Raw genomic sequence first — 15,319 nt, 5'->3', positions numbered from 1 at the left:
TACCCACAACGTCAGGGTTGGAAGTCTAAAGCCTTCACCGCTATGCCACTTTATTGGACAAGTTTGGAAACTACTGTAGAGTGCTTTTCAAGTCATGTTAAGCAAAAATGTCTGTTATGTAAACATTTGTCCCAATTCTGAATTTTTCTCTTGCTCAGTCTTGCTCATTAAGTTATGATGATACATTTCACTTAGGGTCTTTCTTTATCAAAAAATGGCAATGATATGCACATTTTTTTTCTCTTAGTATCCCATATGATGAATTTCTAGAAATGGAAGCACTGTCTTGATGTAGTTGTGCACTTGAAGCATAAGACACTCTCAGGCCCACTGTAGCTCACCGGACCAGGTTGTGTTTCTCACAGGTGTCTGTCTGATCTCATTTGGAGGTCCTGCTTGTATCATTTTTATTTTTTCAGCCTTAGCCAGTGATTACAGTACTCACTTTGGCTGCATCAGAGGTTGATTTTATTGCCTTTCTGAAGGTCTGTTTTGTGACTCATTCAGAAGCTTCAACATGGAGATGACAACCAACTGTCCTACAACTGACTTCAACTTGGGCATACCTTTACTTTCTAGCTTGTCTGTTCAGTCTCTGCTACAAGATGGATTAGAGTTCACTACTGCTATGTAGAAGCATTTGTCTAGTTGATATATACCCAAAACACAATCTTGGTTAGGTTTTTATAAGGTATATTAAATATTTTTGGTAGAATCATATTCTGGTTATCCATCAGTTCTTTTAATTCACTTTTGCTGTAGAGAAACTTTCTGTATTTCTTTGAAATTGACAGGGCATATACTGTACACTGGAGCTTCTGTGTTTTTAGCACCATATTAACAGAAGTTGTAAAATGTGTGCTTGATGTGTGTGTGTGTGCGCCCTGTGGTAGGCTGGCACCCTGCCCAGGGTTTGTTTCCTGCCTTGCGCCCTGTGTTGGCTGGGATTGGCTCTAGCAGAACCCCGTAACCCTGTAGTTTGGATATAGTGGGTTGGATAATGGATGGATGTATGACAAATAAAAACATGAAAAAAGCCTTCCTAAAGATGTAGATTAAAAAAGACAAATGAGGAGATATAAATCGGGGATTGTATGCCGCGTAATCCTCACTGCTCTAATCTTAGCTTGAAAAGCAGTCCAAGAGTTTGTTTGTGTGCTTAGGCTGTATTCCTGGGGAATGCACTTTCCCACCCACGCTCGGAGAAATTTTCAGATGGTCAACAACAGTGCTTTACTGTATGAGTGCACAGCATGATGGAAATGAAAACTGGCAGGATTAGATTGTAGCTTTGTCCCTAGTGAGTGCAGCACACCCTGAAATGTATGTTGAGAAGTTTTTTTAAAATATGAATTTCTGACATAATGTTTTAATGTTTTTCTGCTCTTCCCGCAACATACAACTGAAAGTTGTAAAGCCAGAGTCAGCACTTTTGACATTCTGCAACATAACAGGAAATACAACAGGTCTGTGTGGTTACCAGAGCAGTCTAAATGAAAGAAGAAAAGAATTGTGTGTAAAAGACGGAAATGGATATTTAAATAAAGCTGGTGAGCAGGAGGCATCAGCAAAGGCCCGTGTGCGGCGTACTTGCCTTCTTTTCTTTGTGTGTTCATACACACTGAGATCAGGGTTTTTTTGTTTTTAGCAGACCTGCACAAGTGGATGTGCACACACCGTGTTTCTGTAATCTGCCACATGCTCAGGAGACAGAGTGCAGTGGTTGGATGAGGAAATTCTGCTCTGTCGTGTTTGTGTATGTTTGCATGGGGGTGGTCTTGTGGGTGGATTTAAGCTCTTGTCTCATTGGATGCTGACAGCCTAGGGAATAGCAGTCGTGTGTTTTTTTTTTTCCTTCCTGAGAAGGCTTGGGTCATAGAGAGGGGGAGAGAGAGAGAGAGAGAGCGAGGGAGCGTGTGTGCGTGGGCGTGTGGTGGAAGGGCTTGTCAGGGGAAGAAGAGAACGCAAACCTGTCTGTCACTAACATGCTGTTTCCCTTTAGCTCTGACACTAGTGCTATTGCTGCTGTTGCCACCGTCTTGTTCAGCTGTTTTCTCCACGGTTGTTTGCTGACACTCGCTTTTTTGTAACGAAAATCAAGCCAAGCCCCCTGCCGACCAATAGATATTGCACAGTGGATTATAACTTCATTCTCATCACTGTTTGGAGCTGTTGCTTATAAAAGGGGATCATTTGTGGTCTCAACAGTAAGGATTTAAGTGGTGGCACTTTCATTTGTAATGGTGAGTTGTTTATCCCTTCAAATTATTCTTCCGTTTTTATGTTTTATTTGTAAACATTCATGCTTGAACAGGTTAAATGTCGAGAACATTTAGCCATGTTTTGGGGCACCTCATATTTTGGGAAAATTAGTTTTTTCATATGTTGTGTGGATGTTGTTATGCTCAGATACGCATCCCATGGGACGTAGTGCAACTAGCTGGGTACAGAATGGTGTGGGGGGGGCATTATCTGCTTTTCTATTTCTCCCCCTCCTTGAGTTTGGTGTGTTGGTCAATGTGAAATTTGTCAAAGTGTCGTGTTTATAATGTACTTCAACTGCTCTCCTTTAGTCGTTTAACTCACTTTGTCTTCCAGATGTTTAAAAATAAGTTTCACTTTCAGTCAAGACCATACCGACCACTTAACACAGTGTTGTTCTGATGTATTAGATAGATGGATAGGCTGATTACAGTGAGGATTATTAACAAAACCACTGTACTGTGATGTGGGAATTGACCTCGTGTTTCATTATTACATATAAGAGGAGGTGGGAAAAAATGTGAAGATTTGCTGTTGCTTTGAGCAGTCACGCCAGCTGTGAGATTCTCCAGTTTATATCTCATAGCAGATATGCCTCACGTTCGAATGTAAAGGACGAGTCATAATTAAATAGCAGCTCATTAAAGCCAGTCCTCATCTGCTGATGGTGGGGTGGCAAAGTGTTTGTACAGTGATTCAAACATTGACTTTAGAGCATGAGAAATGTAGTCTTGGCTGTAATTACTCATGTGTTTATTACAAGATTTATTAAGTCTTCTTTTTTTTTTCTTTACTTCTATATGTATTTTAAGAAAATCCTCTTGTCAATTTTCATGTATCACAGTTCATTTAATATTTGTTTCAAGAGTGTCTGATGACAGTGCCTGTAGGGTGGCCTTGAAAGCAAAATATTGTTTCTTAGTATGAATTATTAATACAGAGTAAAATAAATTTTTCATCAAGTCTGTCTTTGTTCATTGTAGCTCACCACTTGCTGCAGCCATAAAATTTCCAATGTTAATCTCTCATTCTTTTAGTAAAATGAGGCAAGCCTGTATAACTGTGACCAGTAAGTGACATGAAGCTCCTCTGTTTAGGGGTCAGCAAAGTTGAGCTGAGAAGCTAAGACGCAGCCTTCAGAGAAAGCAGTGACTCGCTCAGAATCTCAATCACATTTAAGCAGCGGTGGTGGTGGGGAATCCCTCGCTGTAACTGACGGGCTGGAGCTCCTGGCTCTGCAGCTCTCTAATGTTTTATTCATACAGGAGAAGCATGATCGGGTGACAAATTAGTTCTGCATGATCTGAAATATTAATTTAAATCGCCTCAATATATTTCACAATACAGATATATATGGTCAGTGTTTTATGATGGCTTTTGTATATAGCATTTTTTGTGCTAAATGTAATATAGATATCAGTTTGTTCTGGACGTAACCATTAATATCTATGAAGATTCATGTTCAGAACTTTGGAACAGATGTGCTAATGAAAGTTTTATCATGTTCTTGATTATTATGGCAAGTCTCAATTTGCTTTAGATTTTTTTTTTGCTAAATTTCCTTTGCTTCTATATCATCCTGTATTGCTTTTGAAGGTATGTTATATCTCATTATGTTTGCCTACAGTTATGGCACTGCACTGACACTCTAGTTGTTTTCTTCATAACTGAAGATGTCTTTGGTGGTCACAACATCTGACTGCCGTCTTGCAGTAGAGCACAGTGATGTAGAAAGATGGATGAATGTACATGCTTAATATCTATTTCCCAGGAAATGATTAAACCAAAAATAGTTGTATTGAATGTGACCCCCTTCACCACAGACAGGACAAGTGCAAAGATGTGAAATGATGCAATCCCCAGTGATTACTACCAGTAAGTCATCTTGCCTGAAGAAGAGGCCCGAGTTGCCTTCAAAGCTTGCATATTGTAATCTTTTCAGTAAACCAATAAAAGGGGTCATTTTGCTTGGCTTTTCTCTACATTCGTAATGGCTAACATGTTACAACACCCTAGTACTACCAATAAGTCATAACACTGTGTTTTTTTTAAATGTTTCCACCCAAAATGCACCAGAGATTACATGATAGGTTCAGCATAACTGACATCCTCCCTGTATTTTAAAGGCTTGTTGCACAAACATGAATTTAAGTTAATATTAATAGTTGATATTGTTATTTCAAACATTCTTCAAGGAGAAAACTTGAAAGACATTGTTTTGTAAAATTAGAATCCAGCTTTAGATGAATCTGAATACTATAGTAGCAAAATAAATAGGGCATAGAGCACTCAAATTATGGAAAGCCATGAGTGAGACATAGTCTCAAGTCTGATCTAGATGATTTTGATTGAAACATCACTCTGGTGTTTGTATGCAGGAGGTTAGGTCATCTACCCAGGAGTAGTTCTGGGGCTTAGCCATAGCTTTATGGACTGAGTTGTAATTTATGACATGCACTCAACCTGCAAGAGGAAGAGAGCCTAGGGTGTAGACCGGGGTCCCCAACTGCCGTCCTGGAGGGCCCCAGTGGCTGCAGGTTTTCATCCTCACCCTTTTCTTAATCAGTGACCTGTTTTTGCTGCTACTTACCTTTTTAATTGACTTGATTTTTAAGATTTGTTCCTCTGAATTGCTTTATTTCTATCCTTAAATGGCACCCAAACAGTGAAATGTGAAGTGAGTGAGCTCACAGAAGACCAACTAAGTCGGAGCTTTAAATTTCAACCAATTTCACTCCAACCATATGCTTAATTAGGCACTGAGTCTTGTTGTTAATTAAGACCATTCTTTAATTACCTGGCTTGTTGCTGCTCTCATTGTGCAATAGCAGACATTTCCAAAATTGTTGATTTTCTCTTTACTAAGACGGCTGTTAAAATGTTTTGGGGACCTAAGCTGATCAACATTCCTGAGACCTTCAGCTTTCTTTACTTTCATATATTGTATGATCGACAATCTTGGTCATGTTTTGGTTCATTTTGTATCTCATTATTATTTGGCTTCTAATTAGGGGAAAAGAGACAATTAAGGGGTCTGAGTCTTCAAGAGCAAGTTAGTTAAAATTATTTCAAAAGACATTAATTAGCAAAAACAGAAAAGGGTTAGAATGAAAACCTGTAGCCACTGGGGTCCTCCAGAACTGGAGTTGGGGACCCCGGTCTCAACTGTAAGTAAGCCATATCAGCCTTATAAAGAAGCCCATGTGGTTTTAGTTTGTGCTTATCATGTGCTTTCTTTTGTTCCTGGTGTTTTTACTTGGTGAAAATAGACATACCTTCTGTTGAAAATGCTGTACACAGTGCCTTGGTTTACTACAGTAGCCATGCTACAAAAATATATTTCTGCCAGCTCCACAACAGTTAAAATAATTTAAAAAAATAGGAAGAGTCATCAAGTTACCCAGACGTGTCAAGTATGGAGGCGTTCATTGTACATAGGCAGCATTCTCATAGAAATGTGTGACTAAAAATGTTAAAAAATTAAGAAAAATTAACATTTACAGTACATTCAGAATGAGGGTCATGATTCACTACATGTGTCATGCTGAGCCCTTTCATTGAGCACTATACCTGAATTATGGCTCCACATTAGTGTAAAATGAAGTGATTGTAACCTTTGCTTCATTTTATATGTCTTAGATCTCTTTATTTTGTTACTGTGCCTCTCATGCTGTTGAGAGCAGCATTTTCAAAACTCACTCAAATTATTTGGGCTGTTTTTGAGAAAATTTGTGTTAAATCTTTCCCAAAACAGAACCATAAAACGAAGCCTAAAACCACAAACTCAAAAAAACAAAATTGAACAGAGCAAAGCAAAGCAAAGCTTCTCTGAACAAAAGGGTTTTACAAAGGCTCAACATACAATTCTATGTTACCTGCTTTTTGTGCTATCCTGACTTGTCACAAAGTAATAGATGCCGAAAAAAGAGTACAAGTGGTCCTTTGTCTATTTTTATTATGTTATAATATTTTGTTGTGTTGTGCTACCATTTATGCCATTTTTTGTGATAAGGCATCTTCCAGAACAGATAGATCATAACTTACATAACACGCTGTGCAAATCCACCGTCTCTGTAATGTATGTTAAGGTCTGTTAGCATTATTAGCAGTACGAGGGATGATATGTGTGTGGAGTACTGTGTTTTATCTAGAAAGGCATTTTTACTGTGCACTGCAGAATTAGTTTATTTTCTAGTGTATACTGCACCACCACAGTTTAAGTACATGAAAGTCCTAGGCACATTGTCAAACTGATTCAAGGTTGGCTTTGCAGTCTCCGGTCTCCTTAGTCACTAATCCACGTAGCCAGATAGATGGCATACTTACCTTGACTCACCTTGGCATTCTCTTTTTGATGCTTCTTCTTTCTCGGTGTCTGAAGATTTGTGTTGGTAAATTTACAACCCACTAGTTGTCTCTTTTAATATACCAGTGCTGTGATTTTAGCACATAAACTGTTATTCTGTTTAGAGATAATATTCAATCAACTGTTGGTTCACTTGGTCTTGATTGAGTGGGTTAGACAATTACATTACTAACAAGCTGATCAAGTTTGTAGATTGCACTAAATGTTGGAATTATCTTCACTGGCTACAGCGAAATCACTGCAGATGGACCTGAACAGAATAAAAATTTGTTCAGATATCTCCCTGAGATTACTGTGTCCTTGGTGTGTGTGTGTGTGTGCCCTGCGGTGGGTTGGCACCCTGCCCAGGATTTGTTCCTGCCTTGCACCCTGTGTTGGCTGGGATTGGCTCCAGCAGACCCCCGTGACCCTGTGTTCGGATTCAGCGGGTTGGATAATGGATGGATGTCCCTGAGATGTTTAACAGCAAAAATATTAATGTCAGGCTGATCTCAGGTTTCTTAAGGTGCATTTGCTTCTTTTAACAAAACAGACCTTTGGGTGTGTTTAGCTTATCTAAAATGTTTTTAACAAATTATTGATTTTTTCTTTTCGTTTCCATACAAAAATTGTTATGTAATTATCCACAAAATATGCTTTAAAGTATTTGTGATTTTCAGTTACTACTGTATGTTTATTTGTGAAATATTTAACGTCTTTAGGTTTGATTTATAGGATGAAAGAGACAGGACTTCTCAAATATTGGTAGGTGGACCATTCTTGAGTTTCGGGGGACCTTATTGTTAGAGTCAGTCTCTTATACAAGTTTTATTTATTCTTGGACCTTTTAATGAGTTCTGATTGTCGGGATTACAATATTTGCTCAGAAGTATATATACGGAAGTTTTGTAAGTTAACAGGAGGGTTGGGGCTAAGATATTTATGACTTTTTAAACGTAACATTCTGGTCAGTGCAAGAGTTTGAGAACGGGCTCAGTATCCTACAGTTGTTAAAGGCATGGCCTTTGATGGTCTGCTTTGAATTAAACAAAGCAATTTTCGAGTACTGTATTAATTGTTTTAGTTTGGGACCCCTTTAATAAGGTGTCATTGGGATTGGGCTCTGCCAAAAATGCTCATTTGGATCCACAATGACAGCAGATGTGTAACTGGCTGGCTGTTGTTGTGTACGGTGGTTTCAGATTCTTTGTATTATTTTGCTATTTTTTTTACGGGTTTTGAGCAAGAGGTTCCATTTTTACTATCATTTAATATTATCAGTGTTCTCATGTGTTACAATAGATGTTACAAATGCTTTGAATGTGGTGATCGTTAATACGACTGCTACTCAATTTAGAAATGAATTCCTTACTTTTGTGTAATTCTAGGAAGTTGCGTAAAAAGTAAATTATCCACCCTAGGCCTAGTTTTAAGATAATTAAATAGGCACTTTATACATTCTCAGCTGGCTACAAGTCTTATTCATACTCTACAGTAGTTTTGTTGCTGTAGTAATTGTATGCTTACCTTTTCAGATACTGTCTTTTTAATCATTTTCCATGTGATAGATGCCCATATAAACTGACCATTGAATGGTTAAGTTTTAATGTTTATTTTAGCTTTTGGCACAACAACATCAAAAGTGAAATTACAAAAGCACGACATTTGTCAGCATTATTTATCCAAGAAAAGTGTTTGCTTTGGTGAAACAGGAAGAGAGTATCTTCATCCTCATTCTGTCAACTGGCATGTAGTGGAAATGATACGTCACTCCTCTTAAAAGACAGCTGGAGCAAGCAAAAGAAAGGAAAAACATGTGTCATTTTAGACGGTATCGAACTGTTTTGTTAAAAAAAAAATCTGCTGAAATTTGGATAGTATCTTCTTGTCAGCTGGCAGTTTCTAATATTCAGGCATTTTTCCAGGCGTTCACTTATAGTGCCAGCTCCACTGCAGTCCTTTCAAGTCTGTATACTGACAGGGTTTATCCTTGGATCAACAGTGCATGATTCATTTCCTGAAAAAGATGCTCATCTTCATCTACTCATCACCTCCACACATCCCACTGACAGCACAGAAAGCTGCATCCCCAGTGGCAAAGACACGGAGCTGGCTGGCTGGCAGATCTACTCTGTCAGTGTAATTGTAGATTTGTTAAAATGGTGAAAATTGCACTCTACTGTTGGTAACTAAGTACCACTTTACATATTACAAACTGTAAACAAGCCAAGAGTATACATTTTCTGGAACTGTCCTTGTTGAAGATGATTGTGTAGATTTGTTCGGGTATCTTTTTGGACACCTTGTGTATTCATATAGCCAGAAATCTGGCAGGAAGCTCATTTTATATCATGGCGTGTGGGAGGGAATAGAATGCCTGTATTGGAATGCACATTAGGTTTTGTATTCACTTGGCACATTTTGTTACTGCCATGAAAATTATAAAACTGGTTATTTAAATGTAACTCTACTTAGGGGCTCCATCCTGCATGCAGAGTGTTGGAGTTGAATACTTCACCCAAATTTTCAGTCTTTCTGTTACCTTCATAAATATCTATGCACTTTTTAGATAAGGGTGGTATTTCTGTAAAAGAGAGAGATTTCAAACACATATTAGCGGACATCTTTTCTTAATATACGTATAAAGCAACTAATAGCATCTATTTACAGTATATATGAACTACACCTTGTACCACCAAAATTTAATTAATTAATATTGAAAATGATTCTCTCTTTATGTCCTAATAAAGATTTTTGTTTCCTGTCTGCACATTCAGGAGGTAAAGTCAGCCTGCTGCAGTGAAGTGTGTGAAATACATTTTAAAATTTGGCTCTGAAAGAGATATAAAATTAGAGAATATTAAAATAAGAGAATATAAAATATTTTGACCTTGTGTACAGCAGAGCAAAAATACAGTACTCTTTTACAATTAAGTTTAACCAACCTTATATTTAGAGTAAATGCTGCAGTAGTAGATTTAAGCTGATCTCGTAATGTATGATCGTTCTGATTATGGGCTAGTCCGGTAGAGTACTTGAAGCTTTTAAGTCTGCGCTGAACCGCTAGCTTGAGATATTCCAGTATGTTTTTCTCAGTCATATTCTGATAAACGTATTAGTTTATTTTTCCCCTTTATGCTTTTAACACAGTACAGTGCGAAAAACTCTAAGTGGTGGCTACTTTTTACATGTTGGATATTCTTGTTTATCTTGGAGATGCAGGAATAAATAGTGGCTGGTAGTAGTACTGTATCATTCAGCAAGTTTTTCTGTCCACCCAAAACTGAAGAAATAAATAATTGGAGTACATTATTTTAAGAAAATCAAACACTTTTTTCGTTCCAAAAAACCTTTAGAAGTAGTCGGAGGTTGTTGAGATTTTATTTCTAAACAGTACTTTGAATCTGAGATGATGGGTATGGTTTTAACATTCAAGCTGTAATTTTGCCAAGCTGGGTTGTCGTCATTTTCATTTTGTTTTTCCCAGTTTACAGTCATGGTGGCTACCCTATCCCCAGCTGCTCCTGGGGAATTCCCAAACACTTGTAGATCAGTGAAGAGATGTCTGCCCTTACTGTATTCATTCGTTTACAACGCATTTTATTTTGCCCTTGGAGCCGTGGCTGAGAATTCATGTTAACTCCAGAGCTTACTTAGGAATGCAGTTTCTGTTACAACTTTAAGTACAAGAGTTATTTTGCTTAACTTGCTTATTATTAACAAAAATGTGTGCAGTTAAAAATGTTATGTTATTACTTACAGGGTGGTCCAGATCTAATTATGCAACTCTTAATGCAATGCAAGAAAACAATACAATTTCAGGCGATTGGCGCTACCAGTCCGGTCAAACATTTCGTTGATTTGGGAGATTGTGTTCCTATGCACTGCAGGCGGACCAAATTCCTCCAACATCCTGCGTTACACGTTGTTATAGCGTAATGAAAATTGCATAATTGGATCTGGACCACCCTATAGATGACTGAGGTTAAATTTTAGTTTGTTCTTTTTATTGAAAACTGAATACAATCAAAAAAACTAACTTTCATTTTTGGACTGAAGGGGTTACTATCACACTTAATTAAGTAAACATTTGTATATACTCAAAGAAATGTGTCTGTAAAGAATTAGGAGACAAGAAACTTAATGAATCAGAGAGTTATGTATTGATCACCAGATACTAAGATGGCCAGACATTGCAAATTTGTGTCTGTTTCCTATTTGTACCTTAACTATACTTCCTAAGTTAACGTTAACATAACATTGAGGAACATTCCTTTTACTGTATACTGATAATTTCCTTTGTTTAGGGAATCTGGCGTATTCCAGTAGATGAAATTGACCGTCCAGGAAGCTTTGCATCGCATATGAATCGCTCCATTGTTCTCTTACTGGAGGTTTTGTCTCAGCTAAAGGACCATAGCACTCTTCTCAAAGTGTCTTGCTTGCTTCAGAGGACTCCAGACCAAGGAAAGTAAGTACTAATGAAGTAATAAATAAATGTTAGTCTTATTATATAATATAATAAAATAAAGCGGCGTAAATTCTATTTTAATTTTGAATGAGACATATATTTCATTATTTAAGCAGTGAACTTTAAATTGTACCTGGAGTTGCCAATGTACAGTAGATGTTACAAAGAAGAACTCTGGAAGGAGACTGATGGCATGTTACTTCTCATTAATGTGTATTATGTTTAGATGTGATATTGAGAATTATTAAAAATTCTGAGTTAAAAAGCTAGGAAAAACACAATTGTTGCAAATGGTATTAACATATGTGTTTATAAAGTTGTGAATTATTAAGTAGTTCTTAATGACATGTCTTCATCAAAAATATGAACTTAGATTATGCAAATTGTGCAGTACTCTTTTAAACTGTTGGATATATATATATATTAACTTTCAGCTGGCTGGGGCCCTTAACCTTTTTTCTCTTCCATTTCCTTCCTTTCTCTCCAGAAAATATTTGCGTGATGTGGATCGCCAGGTTCTTGCTAAGCAAGCTTATTTCTTCACTGTGAAAGTCCTGCATGACACTCTGAATAAATTAACTGGGGTAATTAAATATTGTATTACGTTCTGTTGCTTCTCCTCAGTTTCTCATGCTGAGAAAGTCGGCATGTTTTCTTTTGTATGAAAGTACAACTGGTGCTCACAGTTAATTGGATTGAGTAAAAGTATTGTTCACCAAGGATAAATTGTGATTCTCCTGTAAACTGCTTTTGCATTGTAAAACTAAAAAGACACAATGAATAGAAAGATTTTTTTATTGGAATATATTTTCATAGCAAATGATCCATCTATCCTTTATGTATTGCACTTATCCAGTTCATGGTCTTCGAAGTCTCCAGCCTGTTTCAGCATCAAAGAGATCCAAATCTTATTTGGGCACATAGAAATACATTCAGTTATACTATGGACCCGTTAAACATTGTATCCAACGTGTCTTAAATTTGCAGCAGCTTATTAACATTATAGTTCTTTTTGGAGAAGTGAGAGGTTTAGCTTTAAGTTCAAGTAAAAGAAAAGTAGTATAAAAATAGTACAATTGAATGTTTTCAGTCATATTTATCAACATTGCTACTGGTTTAACAGTCATTTTTTTGGCTGTATCCATGTTAGCCAGTTGGCCCCCAAATGTTTTCCTTCCACTCTTCATTCTCTTGAAGATCATTTGAGGTGAGACCCAAGCCTTCATTTTATTGAGCACCATCCTTAATCAGGACTTCCCCCAGGTCTCATCCCCCTTCCGTCTTGTTCTTGCACCTCATCATTGAAACACCTATTAGCTTTTCTTCCAGTGCCCAAAATGTAGCTTGTTTCACCTTTACAAAACACGTATTGCCTCTACACAACTGCTTTCATACTTTTCTCACCACCACACACCCACTTAATCATTCTCATCTTTGTTCTTCTCAGCGTTGCCTCCTGTTCTTCCTTCATTGGTCACATCTCATTTCCACAGAGCATACGTCTCCTCACCCAGCTCTCCTACACTTATTACATCAGTATTCTGCACCTCTCTCGCACACTTGCTGCAAACAAAGGATACACTTGGCTCCTTGCACACTACCCTTTGCACCACCACTCTTTTTATGTGCTCACTTCTGACAAACAGTGCATTGTAGTCTGTTTCTCCTGACACCTTCACCACACAGATACACCATATTTAAGGTAATTGCTACAGTCCTAAATAATAGGTAATTGATCCTCAAAATCTTGAGCATGTAAAAGTAAGAGAACTCTTTAATGGTAATAAAGGTTTCTTCTGTGAGAAGCTCAGGGTCCTGTAATGGCCACTGGAGTAAGCTATCATAGAAAGTACAGTAGATGGGTGAATGAGTACATACTGTACCTTACCCTTAATCACCAGAGGGCAGCTTTTTAAAAGTATTGCTGTGTATTTTGCACATGTTACTCTGTCGTTCTTAGGTATACATTTGGTGTCTGCAGTTGTGTAATGGTTAGTTTTGATTATCCACCTGGACATTGTCTGTGTCTGTCTCAGGTCATTTCCTCCACAACCCAAAGATGTGCAATTTTTTTAATAAACTGTTCTGTATAATATGGCTCACTAACAGCTAACAAAGACGGATGCATGATTTTGTCCTGCTAGTGTCTGGTGTCTCATGCAAGGTTACTTCTCTGTTCCACAAAGCAGTTTTATAAAATGGATGTGTGAATGGTCAGATCTACAGTCAGAGACCCAGCATGTGTAATTATATGTAAATTATTTGTGATGAAATGTCTTGGTTTTTTTGTCTTTTGCCAATATGGCAAGGTGTCTGATCAGCCAGCTTCCCAAGACTTCCGGTCATTGATGGGCGAGATGACCACAGACGTTACCAATAAACCTAATGCGGAGGACAGTCAGCGGGTACTACCTAAAAAGCCAGCATTATCTGATGGAGCTGCTCCACAAGGCTCAGAAAATGGTCCTAAAAATGCATCTAGCGGTCATTTGCCACAAGCCATGGATACTGTTGAGCAACAAGGAGAAAGACGTGCAAGAGAAGAGAGCACTCGACCAGGTTCAGTAGAACCTATGGACTTGGATGGCAACCTTTGGGTGGAGTCAAGCAGAACAGATGCTGTGTGCAAACCTTTGGAAGTGGATTTTAACAAAGAGTCCCTTGGCACGGAAAAGGCCATAGATAACAACAAAGCACCAGAGCTATCACTAGAAGATTTGAGTATTAGTTCCAAACAGCAGCAAGCAACCACCACAATGGGGCAGGCATCACTACCCAGCAGTGGGACAGAATTGAGCAGTATAAGGAAGCCCTGTCGCAAAAGGAAGTTACTGGAGGACACCGAATCTGGTAAAACTCTGCTGCTGGATGCATACAGAGTGTGGCAACAAGGACAGAAATTCATGACATATGACCTGGGAGAGATTGAAGAAATCATGTCAGAGACGTATATGCTCATTAAACAGGTAAAAAAATATATATTGGTGATTTCAGCTCTTAAAGTTCAAGCTCATACACTGTTTTTCATAAATTATGAAAGTGAAAAAAAAATTGAAATTTGGACTTGCTGTGAATTTAACTGATTATCATTAACTTTGTGGCAGCTTTTAATCAAATCAAATTTTGTTTGTCTTTTGTAAGAAGAAACACAAAAATGCCAAGATCAGTGGTGTACAGTTGGCATACCTGTTTAATTGCGTGGATGCTGATGTAAGAGGGTTAATATAACATTTCAAAGATATTATTCTCAGTCTCCATTCTATAGTCTGGTTTGTTCAGCCTCCCGTGTCCATCAGCCAGGGTTCTGAAGATTCAGGTTCACCATTAGATCATTCTTCACTAGTGCCCATTGTGTTGATGTCAATGAGGAGATAAAGAAAGCACCAAATGAAAACTCTAGCTTCCCTTAAAAACAATAAACTGAGTGGCAGTCATACTTTAACTGGTGCTTATGCAGTATTAACTGCCTGTTATTCTCTGTCATGCAACCTTTTTTTTTGTTTGTTTTGTTTAAATAGCTATAGATTTCTGCATTTGATTGTTTGATGGCCAATCTGATTTGATTTGCTTAACTCTGTAATCATTCATGTATACTGTACACATTTTAATGGAGTTCTCCTTAAGGCGATGCAGTAGAATCTCAGACGGCTTGCTAACATATTTTGCAGTGTAAGTACAGTAAAGTAACCTGAAAGTTGTTTGTTCGTGTACTGCGTATACATTAAACCTAAGTGGTTTAGCCCAAGCCATCCTTCAACATTTTGATAATAACTTGATAAAAGTGTAAACTAAGTGCCAATGATGCATTTTGTATGAAAGGTTTTCAAACATGCACAAGCATGCTGCGCTCTGAAGAGGTTGTGTGGATGGAAATTAAACCCACTCATTTTTCTGCAGTTTCAAAAACGGTGAATACCTGATATGACTCATGCTCACTTAAGGAGAGACTGCTTTTTGAAGAATACAGTTAATGCACTGGGGTGTTAATCTGCCCTTAAACAGTTGCCTTTTGAAAGATAAGGTTGTAAGATTTTGTCCTATTTTTTTCTCCATGTAATACTCATCCATGGCAGTAAAGTAATGAGACATTTTATCTATGAAATATTAAGACAAACAGTTTTACCACGAGGCAGTGTATTTTTACATATACCCTAAACTGTTGTTGAACAGGTTTTTTTTTTTTCATCAGTGTTGTTTTTGACACCTATCTTTGGTGTAAAGAATAAACCAAAATCAAAACA

At 37.6% G+C, this 15,319-nt stretch overlaps 1 protein-coding gene across 4 annotated transcripts in view; it reads left to right on the top strand.

Moving 5' to 3' along the window:
* cabin1 (calcineurin binding protein 1) overlaps nt 1-15,319 on the top strand; it is a 120,793-nt gene that overhangs the window by 74,100 nt on the left and 31,374 nt on the right. For all 4 annotated transcript variants that reach the window (XM_039772098.1, XM_039772099.1, XM_039772096.1 and 1 more), the window contains 3 exons: nt 10,915-11,078; nt 11,566-11,662; nt 13,388-14,044. In XM_039772098.1, coding sequence (XP_039628032.1) covers nt 10,915-11,078; nt 11,566-11,662; nt 13,388-14,044 — 918 coding nt within the window. The remainder of the gene's footprint in view (nt 1-10,914; nt 11,079-11,565; nt 11,663-13,387; nt 14,045-15,319) is intronic.

The sequence above is a fragment of the Polypterus senegalus genome, chromosome 12 (genome assembly GCF_016835505.1).
Source record: "Polypterus senegalus isolate Bchr_013 chromosome 12, ASM1683550v1, whole genome shotgun sequence".
Classification (NCBI taxonomy): Eukaryota; Metazoa; Chordata; class Cladistia; order Polypteriformes; family Polypteridae; genus Polypterus; species Polypterus senegalus.
The sequence above is the reverse complement of the archived record's forward strand: the minus strand, read 5'-3'. Positions and strand labels throughout refer to the sequence as shown.